General features: G+C 37.7%; 1 protein-coding gene across 12 annotated transcripts in view; it reads left to right on the top strand.

Annotated features, from left to right (window-relative positions):
• Emsy (EMSY transcriptional repressor, BRCA2 interacting) overlaps positions 1–13,658 on the top strand; it is a 73,775-nt gene that overhangs the window by 18,490 nt on the left and 41,627 nt on the right. For all 12 annotated transcript variants that reach the window (XM_036186829.1, XM_036186814.1, XM_036186864.1 and 9 more), the window contains 3 exons: positions 1,905–2,161; positions 9,285–9,564; positions 12,839–13,090. In XM_036186829.1, coding sequence (XP_036042722.1) covers positions 1,905–2,161; positions 9,285–9,564; positions 12,839–13,090 — 789 coding nt within the window. The remainder of the gene's footprint in view (positions 1–1,904; positions 2,162–9,284; positions 9,565–12,838; positions 13,091–13,658) is intronic.

Here is a 13,658-nt window from a genome sequence, read left to right as displayed (position 1 = left end):
ATTTCCTTATAGATTTTAGAGGTGGACATTTGTCTTCTCCAGGCTTCTAGGTCATTGCCGGTACTGTATAGTGTGGTGATACATTGTGTACCCTAATAAACTTGCCTGAGGATCAGACGACAGAGCCAGCCACTAGATTAGACATAGAGGTCAAACAGTGGTGGCACACACCTTTAATCCTATCATTCAGGAGGCAGAGATCCATTTGGATCTCTATGAGTTCAAGGCCACACTGGGCTATGTGAGACTGATCCAGTCTAGGAGAGAAAACAGCCAGGCAGTGGTGGCACACACCTTTAATCCCAGCACTTGAGATCTCATGCCTTTGCTTGGGAAGCGCACAGGCCTTTAATCCCAGGAAGTGATATGGCAGGACAGAGAAAGGTATATAAAGCGTGAGGAAACAGGGACTCACTCTCGTTAGGCTGAGGATTTTGTAGAGGAAAGGACTAGTGGCTGGCTGCTCTGCTTCTCTGATCTTTAACGTTTCACCCTGATATCTGGCTCTGGGTTTTCTATTAAAAGGCCATCTAAGATTCAAACAACAGTGTAGAGTCTAAAAATTGAAGCTGTAAAGACTTATATTTTATTTTCAATTCCGTGAGTCATGCTATGTAATTCTCTTGTGTGATCTGTAGAAATTTCCTATGTACATTGCTTTATATATTTGTCAGATGGATTTGATAAAATCTACAAAAGAATTGAGCTTTTTAGGCTATAAAAATGCCAAGAACCACGGGCTGTTAAGTTCATCTCAGGCTTCTGTAGATTTAACCAATGTGGTCTTTAGGAAAGATTCTGTGGGCCTAAGTTTTAAAACCACTTTTAAAACTACTCTTACTGAATCTCAAACTTGAAGAAACTATTTCACAAACTAATGCACTTTCAAATTACAAAGAACTATATCATTAGTAGTTTTTATTATTCATTCACCAACTTTGTGCAAGTCACTAACCCAAGGGAGACAAAACAGACTTTATCCTTCTTGTCTGGGAGCTCATTAATATGGGAGATGTGTAGACAATTATATTGTCATGTGCTAAGTGGTACAGAACAGGATGTACAAAGTACTTTATGTACTTCTGCTCAGAGGAGAGGTGGATTAGCTCTGCATTGAGGAAGGGGAGGCTTCACTGAGATGGTGGCTGACTGGGTGATGTTAGCAGGATGAAGAAGGGGGTCTTTGAGGCTGGTGGTGTTCTTCAAAGAAAAATACAATATATAGACTCAGATAAGAGGGTGCCAAAGCATTTTTGGGTGAGAAACTTAGTTGGTCAAGATTTTAGAGGGGCACAGAGTTAGTAATGGTATTTTGTGTCTGAAAAGATAGGGGCCCTTGAATTTTGGTCTGATAGGGATTTTGGGAGGATAGGGAAATATAGACTAGGGAATTTTAGGCTGTGCATCTCAGTTATGAAATTTCCTGACTTGCTGTAGCATAGACGAGTATAGAATAGAAGTGGGAAGATGCAGGAGTGTCTTTTAGGAGGGTATTGATAAAATCCAAGCAGGAGACAAGCTCTGAATGGAGTGGTAGTTTAAGGAAAGATGGTAGGTGTTCAGAGAGACAACTTTTCTGTGGGAGAATTGTAGAACTTTAGTGGTAGATTGGGCATATAAGAAAGGGAGAGGTGGGACTGGAGAAATGGCTCAGTGCTTAAGAATACTCACTGACTGCTCTTCCAGAGGACCCGGGTTCAATTACCAGTACCCACATTAGGCAGTTCATAACTGTCTGTAACTTCAAGATCTGCCATCCTCACATAGACATACTAGGCAAAACACCAATGTACATAAAATAAAAATTAGTAAAGGGAGAGGCAAAGGATAACACGTTTTACAGAATTACGTATAAGAGACAATGCTAATTCTGTGTGAGGAGGAATACTGTTACTGTCTTTCAGGTGTCAGCTGTTCAGATGAAGATGAAAAGCCCAGAAAACGCAGGCGAACAAACTCTTCGAGTTCTTCTCCTGTGGTCCTGAAAGAAGTTCCCAAGGCTGTTGTTCCAGTCTCGAAGACCATCACTGTGCCTGTGAGTGGCAGTCCCAAGATGAGCAACATCATGCAGAGCATTGCCAACTCCTTACCACCCCACATGTCACCTGTGAAAATAACTTTCACCAAACCATCAACGCAGACGACAAACACAACACAGAAGGTATGTGGTGGGAGGAGTCTCAGTTGTTCTGTCATTCACGTAGTGTGATTTAGAATTGATGGTCATGTATTGAGTGCTTACTGTGCACTTGGCATTATGCTGGGAATGCTCACACTTCTTGTTCAAGTCTGCACATAAAACATTGGAGATAGGTATTATTATTCACGTTTTAAAGATGAGGCTAAGGTGCCAAATGGTTTGCTCAAGGTGACAGCTAGCAGATGTGTTTCTGGACTTACTTTGTATTTGGTAATTGTTATGCCATTTTGGAACAAACGAGAAAAGTTTTAAAGTCTTTGTTTATGTGGTCTTATGTGTAGGAAGTCAGCTTTTGCTTTGCTAGTACAGTTAAGTGTTTCTTAGGAAAAAGAAGGGGTATAGGTAAGTGAACAATTGTTATTTTCCTTTTTATTCTTTATATGCTGCCATGCATTCATTTCTGACCTCAAGTTACTGATATTCTGTCAGTTTCATGTTCTTGCAATCCTAAGTCTTCACATTCGTCTGGAATCTGATGACCTGTGTTTAAACCTGTGTTTCTGGGGTTTCCTTTTTAGCATCTTTCTGTTCTTCCCTTTTTATTAGTTGATTTTGCTAAAGCATGTCCTTTAGTAGCTTCCCAGTGTATTAGTTGCTGAAGTTTTTGAGACCCAGGGTGGACAAAGGAAATTTTTTCCCTGAGTTTTGAAGACATTCTTCACTTGGCTTCCAAGCTTCTAGTATTAGTTTTGAGATACCCGGTGCCATTCTGGTTTTCTGCTTCTAGTTTTGTCTTTGGGAACTCTTTAGAATACTCAAACATCAAAGACTTCAGGACCCTTCGATTGTGTCCTTAGAGTTTTTATCCTGTCCACTCATGCCTTCAGGTCTCATCAGTCCCTGGGTTCACTCTTTGATGGTCTACATTTCCTTTGTGGATCACATATTGAGAGTTTGGAACTTTCTGAGTGGATCTTTTAATTTTCCTCATACCATTCATTCCTATTTGCCATGCTCTCCCCATCCTCCAACTGTAGCATAGTGGCTTGGGGTATGGGTTTTGGAACTGGACTTTTTTTATTTTAATTCCAGCTTGCCACTAGCTTTTTGACTGTGGGGAAACTAAACTTTGTACCCAGATTTTCTCTGTGAAATAGAGGGAAAAAAGCCCAGTGTTCCTATAAGATCTTTGAGTATAATAAATAATATATGTAAAGCTGTTAAAAGAGAGCCTAATATGGGTAAATGTGTATCGTCATTTTCTATACTCCTTGATCAGTTTCCTATATTACTTGCATGGAATTGTTCACTTTTGCCATCATACTCTATTTTTGTTGGTAAAATGACCTCACTATTCAGTTCAGTCTGGCCTGTGACTTACCATGTAGCCTTGGCTGATCTTGAATGCCTGAGTGCTAAGGATCACAGGCATGCATTAACACACTTGACAACCATCATACTTTAAATTCTTAATAAATCTTCCTTCTTCTGTAGATGTTCCTTGTTTTTCTTTTTAAAAATAATATCCTGCTTTTTGGTAGGATGATTGTATTCTTTTATTTGATTATATTCAAATAATATATTGGTTTGGTTTTCTTTTTTCATGCTCTTTATCTTACTTGTTAGTTCATTTTATTACTTGATGTTTTTCTTTTCAGAATTTCCTTAAGTGTCTGGCAGTCAGCTTACATATGAAAGTGGTGCATTAACTACCCTGTCCCTCTGCCACTTGTCCTTAGGGTGGTTAGATTCATCAGGCTAGATTCCAGTTTCCTGCTTTGAGTATTATAAACTTGGGTGCAAGTACTTTGGAGTAAATGGTGGAAGGATGCTGTGGTATCTGAGATAATAAGTGTTTCTGAGTCCTTTCTCATCTCAGGGACAAACAAGAGTAATGCCAAATCAATAGATTTTTATAAGGGTTACGTGAGATTGAGTATTTAAGATGTGACACAGAGCATGTACCTAGAACATGCAGAGTTGGAAGTCAACATTTCACTAATTTGCTGGTAATAATGTACTGTTCCAAATATATAAATCCACTGGTTCACCAAACCTTATCCACTAATCTGTTGAAATTAGCTGTTTCGATGATTTCAGTGTTTATTGAACATAATGTTTGCATTTTTACTTGATTTCAAGTAAGCATTTATGAATACCATTTTTTACATGGTGTTACGGTTTGTGTGTGTGTGTGTGTGTGTGTGTGTGTGTGTGTGTGTGTGTGTGTGTGTTGGAACCCAGGGTCTTGTATATACTACTGGACAAGTACTCTACTACCGAGCTGTATCATCCTTAGCTCTTAATTATGCTTTCTGAGCTGGCATTGACACAACTGACTATTATATGACTATGCTTCAGGTTATTAAATCTTACTGTAATGTTTTTATTGTCTTTGTTGCGGGATCTTATGGCTATTCTTTTATATTCTTTTTTCATCTACTTAAAATGATTTTAGTATTCAAGAAATAGGGTAGGAAAGGCATAACTAAAAGAGTACCTGCATCTCTTTCTGTATTCTTTTGTTCCTAGTGTGTGTTTCTTTTGTATTCATTGTTTGTAAGTAATTGATGTTGTAAATTACAAGTTTATTTTCTATCTCTCCCATAGACTGCTGAGGGTAGCTTAGATCTTTGTTTTATTCATGACTCTATTCCCTAGTATTTAGAACAATGCCTTGGCATATACTAGATGCTAATTAATATTTGTTGAATGAATGAATTAATAAATGAACACATCAATACACACATAAGTAGATCTGACTCCAGTACTCTCTGGTCATTTTAGGCATGTACTTTCCCACAGAGCTGTGTCACTGGCCCTTTGCTAACTGCTTGAACCTGTTTCCTTTTAAGACAAAAGTAATAAAAATACTTCTTAAGAGTTACCAGAAGAATTAGATGAGATTATTCACTGAAAATAATTATAGTCCATACAATGAGTGTTTAATAAATGTAACCTACCATCATTTTCTAAATCTTCTTTGGTAGATTTACATAAAAAAGGTTTGTAACAGATGGGGTTCCCTATACATGGAGTCTGAATGCTTTGTTTTCATTTTCTTTTTTCTTTTTTCTTACTGACTCTTGTTTTTAATCTTCAGAATTTTGAAGTGAGAATGAGTATTTGAGGTTGTCAGACTCATGCTTTTAAGAAGGCACATTTATTTCCAAAGTTATATATAGGTCATACCATGAATTTTCAGATTCAGAAATTTAGATTGAATTATGTTTAAAAAAATAAACATTTAAGGCAAATTAAATAAAAAAAACTCATTTATTCCACAAATAATTACTGAGCATCTACTGTGTTCCAGTTGTAAAACTGTTCTCTTACTTCATCCCTTCTCTGCCATCTATTTTTAAAGATTTTTGGACAACTAGAGTATGGTTAGGACTAATAAATACACTTTCCATGTTTTGTTTTGTTTTCTGTTTTCTGGGTAATTGGATTTAAAATACATTTTTATCCAAGGCTGTTATCATACTTGTATTTACCTTGGATTTCTCACAATTTGTATTTAAGTCAACTTAGCAATTAATTACTGTAGGTAAAGTGACTTTACATTAAGTGTAATTGTTTCTGATTTTGTAAACGGTATTCACATTTAAATAGGTTGTGCATTTTCAGCATAGATACATTTCCACGTATGTTAATATGCCTCATTTAAAACAGTATTGATGCAGCACTGATACAAACAGAGCAACATAATACAGCTTTATGCTTTCATGTGCTTGATTGATATTTTTCATTTTGTCCTTAGGGTGCAAGTCCCAGCACTCTTAAGGAGTTTTTGTGAGTGCTAGAAGGTCAGTAATTTGAATTATGGCCTGAATAAACACTGTGTGGTTCACTCGGCTTCAAAACCTTTTAATCTCCCCTGTTGTAATCAGGAACTATAAAGTGTAAGTGATTTCTCCAGGGTGGAATCTAGTTTGGGAAGCCCCTTTACAGATCAGAAATCATTTGTGTACTGAAATCTCAAACTATCTTTTATCATTTGTATCTGTAATCCAAAATGTTCTCCTAAAGACCCTAGATGTATTCTTTTCTTAATGTTAGAATCCTGCTTTCATTCTGAAATTTCAAACCTGAACTGTGCATACTTTCCCTTCCATGCCCAACACTGCTAATTCACTGTGGCATTCTTTCCCGCCAAGCCTGATGAATCCTCTTTTGTACCACAGTCATCAGCATTGTATCTCTTGAAAGCTGTGACTAGTGGTTCAGGATTGACAAAAGTGGAACCCAATTGCCATTAGTTCCCTAATTAGTTTGGGTCTGGGAGCTATGAATTCTTTGTATACTCAGGGATATCAGAATTAGACAGGGAAGGAAAGAAAATGTTTCTAGTAAAACAAACACAGTATATTCAATATTATTTCTGGATAGAAGTGACCTATAATGCTTTATTCATATCCATCTAACATTAAATAGGAATAGTAAGCTTCTAGGAAGTACCATTTGTAAACTGTCAAATATTGACCACCTGCTATGTGCCTAGTAGATGCTTCACATGATTATATCATCTAATCCTTGTAATGATTTTGTAGGGTTGGAATTATTATCCCTATTTTATAGAAAAAATAAATTGGAGCCTTAAGATTTTAACATGTCTAGGGGCCTATCATTTGAAAGTGGCAGGCAAGATGATCTAAGTGCAGGTTTACTTGGTTCTCAAGCTTATGACCCTATTGCTGTACTGGTCCACTTCATGTTTATATAATAGTTTCTTGGTTGTTTTCAATAATATTGCATATTGTTTGCTAATCCAGCCTGCTTGTGATTATACTGACCAACTTTCTATAAATGTCTGCTGGTTAAGACATGTCTTGATTGCTAAAACTCCTTCAAGTAATGGACTAGTACTAATGTCTTAAATTCTTTGTTATACTGAAAATGTATAGATATAGTTATGTTCCTTGATGTAGATACCATGTACAAACTCACTCAGAAAATTTTTGACTGATTTAACTTCAGACTTTCTTTAGGACCAATGTAAAACTGAAAAATAATTTCTTCTGTAATTTCTTTGGATTTTTTTAAAAACAATTTGTTCTGTCCTAGGTAGGCACAAATAGTTTTAGTCAAAGAACTGGGTATCACTGTAGCACTGCTTACTCACTCCAGAATAAAACTGGGATGCATACTATCAAAGTATAAGTCATTTTTGTGTTCTTCACTGTGAAATGGGGATAATAATAGTTTCTGTGTCATGGGATTGGGGACAGCTAAGTAAGATCATGAATCTATCAGCTCTAGGAGCCCTGCTGCTGTCATTCGTCCACAGGTTTTAGTTTCTCTGCTTGTCCGAGTAATTTGATCGGATCACCCATTTCTTTGTGCTAATACCCCAGCCCAAGACACTGCTGCCACTTCTTTCCCGGCCTGCTGCAGTAACTTCACTCTTGCCTCTCACCATGGCAACTAGAATGACCTTCTTAAGTAGACATCACATCTTGTTTCTGTGCTCAAACATCTTTCCCATTTCTTGATATGAAATCCAGGTACTTTAGTCTGGCTTTCGTATTTGATCCACCTTCGGCTTTTAACCGTCTTGGCCGTAGACTTTCTGCACTGCTTTCCTTTCTTTTTTCAATACATTGGGTGATTCTGGCCATGGCTCTTTTATTCAGTGCTATTCTCTGTGAAATGCACTGCTGCTAAGTCTATGGTTTCTCAGCCTTACTGACTAAACCTTGACTTCTCTTTCTTTATATCTGTTCTCTGTACCCGGCTAGGAGCACATCCTGCTAGTTCACCTATAAGGTGTAGCTAACAGCTCCCACCAACATGTTGGTCACTACCATTTCTGCTGGTTTATAAGAACTTCTTTATTTGTCTCTCTCTGCTGTCACCACCCTGCTGTAGCTTCCATCTAGCAGATAGATACTTTAAAAAATAGATTCAATTTTTAGCAGTTTTAGGTTTATAGAAAATTTATAAAAGTTGCATAATTTACATCTCATTCCCTGTTAATAATTTTCATTAATATGATGCATTGTTTTAATTAATAATAATAATGCATTATTAATATTAACTTAAGTCCATTGTTTATTTGAATTTCCTTGGGGGTTTACCTACTGTCCTTTTCTGTTCCAGGATTCCCACCCAGGATGCCACATTCTATTTACCTGTTTTGTTTTCTTAAATACCTCTCACTGTGAAAGTTTCTCAGGTTTTCCTGTTTTTTTTTTGTTTTTTTTTTTGATAACTTTGACAGGTTAGGTTTTTTAGTAAGATGCCACCCTCCTAGAGTTTGCTTGATGTTTTTCTCCTTATTCGATTAGGGTTGTGAATTTTATGGAGGAAGATCACAGAGAAGTGATGCTGCTTGCATCGCATCGTATGAAAGGACAAGAACTATCATGACTTTACATTTTCTAGTCCTCCATTACTTCTCAGTAGTTCTGTGCCTCATAAATGCCACTCTGTCGGTTAGGTCCTTAAAGCTTCTTGAGTATCCAAAGCTTGCTTTTGTCTTGGGGCCTTAGTTTCCTACTCCTCATGCCACTGAGTGCCCTTCTAAGTGTTAATAGCACATGGTTCATACCCTGACCTCATTCTGATTTCTGCTCAAATGTCACCTTACAGAGAGATTTTCACTGAATACTTTAGAAAAAAAAAAAATCAACACTAATCATTCTGTTTTTCTTTCCTGGTTTATTGTCTTTCCCATTTGTTTCTACATGTCATGTATTTTTTGTTTCTCTCTCTACACTAGAATGTAAACTCCATGCAAGTAAATGTTACTCATTCTTCTATCCTCAATATCTAGAACCATGCCTGGCACATAGTAGATGCTCAATAAGTATTTACAAGTGAACACATCTCCAGATTACCTTCTCATGTGATGGTGTGGGTTTATCCTCTAAATGGTGTATGGTGAATTGGATGTTTACAGAACCACATCATGCACAACACTGAACACTGCCTCTTAAAATACTTGCTGAAAATCGGTGTTTTTATGTAATTTTGATAAATGCTAATAAAGAAAAATGTTCATATACTTTTAATTAAATGTGTATTCCTCTCTGTTGAATTGTTTTTCTATTGCAAAACTTAGTTTTAAATTGTATATAAGTTTAAATACACTGATGGTATATAGTAGGTACATGAAAATAACTTATTTTTTCTCCTTTAGGTTATTATAGTGACCACATCACCAAGTTCAACCTTCGTGCCCAACATTCTCTCCAAATCCCATAACTATGCAGCTGTCACTAAGCTTGTACCAACATCAGTCATTGCTTCCACAACTCAGAAGCCACCTGTTGTTATAACTGCACCACAGTCCTCTCTGGTCAGCAGCAGCAGCAGCAGTGGCAACAGCAGTTCTACACCATCACCTATTTCTAGTACAGTAGCAGTAACAGCCGTGGTGTCTTCCACACCATCCGTGGTCATGTCAACAGTAGCACAAGGTAAGTGGTGAGCCACTATTTAATTCTGTCCCTGTGTGGAGGGATTTTGAAGACAACAGGGGTGGGGTGGGGAGTGAATGTGGTGTGTGTGTGTGTGTGTGTGTGTGTGTGTGTGTGTGTGTGTGTGTGTATTAGGTCAGTGATGACTTACCTGCTCCTCTTCCCTTATCTTGAAAATGAAGTGTTTGCAATTTTCTCTTCTCTGTAGCTGCTACACCTTGTTCGTCCATGGAAGCAAAGAAGACACACATTTAGGCTTTTCCTTAGATAAAAGTTAGCAGCATATTATACATGTGGTTGTGCACTTTAATGTTTGGAAAGGATAATTTATAATTTAGTGTTTAAAAGTTGGCTGCTGGTATCATAGAGAGAGGTGTGAATTGGTATGTTTTGTGTGTATTTGAAAATAGTTTATTTTTAGAGGACGCTTCTTATTTGGTTCTTCCAAATCTTTGCTCAAGATTGGAAGCTGTAACTAGCTTTTTGGTTGTCTCTCAGGTATGTTCTTTTGCCCTCCAAAAACAAAAGAATGGGCCATTGCTAATTACTTAGGCTGATTGCATTTTGTGTTCTGTTGGTACCATCTCTTATGTGGTAAGAAATGTTTTCTTTTCATTTTATGCTTTTCTCATGTTTTCTCTGGACTTCATGAGTTCCTTTCACAAGAGTGTGACAGTCTTGTGCTGACCTTAGTTCTCCCCTGAGCCTGCTTCCAGTTAGGTTGTACTTGCTATCCCTTCGTTTTCTTTAGACCAGTTTGAAGACATCTCTGTGCTCCTCTCTTACTCCATGAGATTCTGTCCTTGTCAAATTTCCCTATCCTACCAGTCTTAAGATGGTCCACATTTAGCATCTAAGCAATGTTTTTAAAGTTTTTAAAACCTGAAACCAGTGGATTCAGGAATTTTAGAGACCAGTAGAAAAAATTTAAAAAGTCCACTAGTTGCTCGCAGCTATATTGCAGTACACTTCTTTTTGTTTGTTTGTTTGTTAGTTTGTTTTTCCTGACAGAGTTTCAAAAGGGGGTTTATTTTAAGTCAACTTACAGCAAGCAAAGGGGTTGGTTATGGGATCCAGGACAGGTGAGGCACAGTCCAATGCAGTTCTCTGGAGAACTCTGACTTGGTCTGCAGTCCAGCATCCAGGATCACTCGGTAGCCAAGAGAGTGAGCATTTCAGTTCTTAAGGGGTCCCTGTCTCCCCCGCCCCTGTCTTGGCCACGCCCCGGGTAGGGGCAAGTACCTAGCAGTTATCTGCTGCCTACTAGGTGTGGTACTTCAAGGGGTGAAGTACAGACAACCACCCCTACACTATCTTACTAGCCCAAGAATCATTTGTAAGATTTTTTAAAAAATTGAAACTGCTTAAACTAGTATGTTGTTCCATTCTTCCTTTTTTCCATTTGGTATTTTCTTAAACACACAAAGCGAGCAATACTCTTACTTTTATGTGTTATCTTTCTTCACATACTTTATTTTTATTTGTCTGTGTGTATGTGAGAAGGTGTGCATGTGTACTTAGTTACAGAGTGTGGTGATCAGAAGCTAGGTTTGTGGAGTTGGTTCTCTTTTTCCACCTTTATGTGGGTTTTGGAGATTAAACCCAGATTGTTAAGCTTGCACAGCCAATTTTTACCCACTAAGCTATCTCTTTGGCCCAACTTATACTTTGTTACATAAAAAGGGTTTTTGGGTGTCTCCCCCCTACCCCCCACCCCCAGACAGGGTTTCTCTGTGTAGTTTTGGTTCCTGTCCTGGATCTCGCTTTGTAGACCAGGCTGGCCTCGAACTCACAGAGATCCATCCGCCTGGCCCAGTCTCCCAAGTGCTGGGATTAAAGGCATGTGCCACCACCGCCCTGCATTGGGTTTCATTCTTTCTCTAACGTTGTTACAGCTTTTAACTATTTTGTATTGTAATTAGTCCTTTTTTTTTTTTTTAGTTTGGTATGATGAAGTATTTCAGGTTGGGTAACTTTATAATGGAAAATTATTTATTTTGGCTTATGGTTTGAAAATCCAAGATCAAGAACTTGCATCTAGTAATGACTTTCTTGCTTTCAGAGCTTCAGGATTAGTGCATAGCTGTCATATGGTAAGAGACAGGAGTGCATTTGTGTGCCTTCTCTGAGTTCTTTTTCTCTTAAAAAGCCATTGATATTCAGTCATGAGTTCCTCCCTGACTACCCTGCTTAATTTTAATGGTGTTCTAAAGATTCTACTTCTAACCTCCAGTCATTAAATTAGATGAAGTTTCTAGCTTTTTAAGGCTTTACATTGGGGATTGAATTTCAACACATGGGCTCTGGTATATACTCAAACCGTAGCACATATTTAGTCAAAATTACCAGTGTAGCTTCATTTGCCATTCTTCCAAAGATGGACTAATATGTTTGATTTAGTGGTATTCCCTGTATTCTTTTGGGCATCCAAATGTACAATAAATTAATTATTCTGGAATCCTACTGGATTAGTATCTAAATTTATTTGCAAAATGTGATGAATGATTGAATGAATGACTGCCCATAAATAGGTATTGATTGACTGACTGGTTTTTAAGTAACTTTATTATTTCAGAAGTTCATAAGACAGAAGCCTTCAGTTAAGTTCAGTGACTCATTGGATCAACAAGAAATTTTTTCCGTTCCTTGGGTAACTTCACTATTGGTTAGATGAGTACATTGTAGATATCATAGCCAGGCATGAAAATATCCAAAGGAAAAAGAGAAAATTCCTTTTTGTGTAGCCTTCCTAGAAAAGAGAGAAGATCTTACCTAGATATTCTCCAGGAAAAGATTCCTCTCATAGCATGTTGGCTATAACTAGCTTTACCTTATTGCTGGAAAAAGTAATGGAGTACCGTGGCAAGCTTAGATCAATTGAGAATTACCCTCTAAAGCTGACTTAGGGACAAGCCTCCATGCACGTGTATGCCAGTGCCCAGGAATGTGGGTTCTCAAGGGGAAAAACATGGTTTTGTTAGAAATGAAGAAAAAGATTAGACTAGCAACCAACAATGGTAATAGAATTAGACTACAATGGGAATAATTAAGATGGTTACAGAAAAATTAGAAGCTTGTTAATGAAGCAAGACTGTAGCCAAGAGCAGGCATTGTAATTAGTCTACTTAGTAGATGTTTTTATAACAGTTGACTTTACATTTGATCCTTTGTGTTCCCAAGATATTAGTTGGCTGACAGAATGGTCCAAATCTTCCTTGTTTTTACCCACTCACCCCCCATCCCTCCTTTCTAAATCTTCTTTACTTTTCTATAGGTGTATCCACATCAGCAATCAAAATGGCATCGACAAGACTTCCTTCCCCCAAAAGCTTAGTGAGTGCCCCTACCCAGATTCTTGCACAGTTTCCTAAACAGCATCAGCAGTCTCCTAAGCAGCAGTTACATCAAGTGCAGCAACAGACACAGCAGCCAGTGGCCCAGCCTTCCTCAGTGTCTCAGCAGCAGCCCCAGCAGTCACCACTGCCACCTGGCATCAAACCTACCATCCAGATCAAACAGGAGTCAGGTAACTGGAAGATGTGCATGAGGTCTGCTGGTGTCCTCAGTTTGCATTTCTCCTGGTCCTGTAGGTTATTTGTATAGTGTGCCTTCTTGTTTATTTAGATCTTTGGTGTTTTATGGTTTTCAGTAGGAAATGCCTATAAATGTTTTTAAGTTATAGCCCTAAGTGCCTGATTTTCTTAGACTGACTCTAAATGGTATCATGGTTTTAATTTCTATTTCACTTGTTTATTGTTGGTGTATAGACATGTTACTGAACTTGAATCCTTCTAGCTTGGTGAACTTTATTATTTATTGTTATTACATAGATTTCTTGGATTCCTGTGTATGCAGGATGTATTTCATTAAGTCATCTGTAAATAAGGACAGGGTTTTTCTTCCTTTCCATTCAGTATTCCTCCCCTATTTCCTTCTTTCTTTTCTGTCTTAGTTCACTAGCTAGAATGTATAAATAGGAGTGACTGGAGTAGACATTCTTACCTTCTTCTCTATCTTGAGTAGCAGGCATTGGGTCTTTCAGCATTGAGTGGGAGGCCTGTCACAGGATTTTTGTAAGTGCTTTTTGAGTTGAG

The sequence above is a fragment of the Onychomys torridus genome, chromosome 1 (genome assembly GCF_903995425.1).
Source record: "Onychomys torridus chromosome 1, mOncTor1.1, whole genome shotgun sequence".
Classification (NCBI taxonomy): domain Eukaryota; kingdom Metazoa; phylum Chordata; class Mammalia; order Rodentia; family Cricetidae; genus Onychomys; species Onychomys torridus.
Note: the sequence above shows the minus strand (reverse complement) of the source record. Positions and strands in the feature narration are given on the sequence as shown.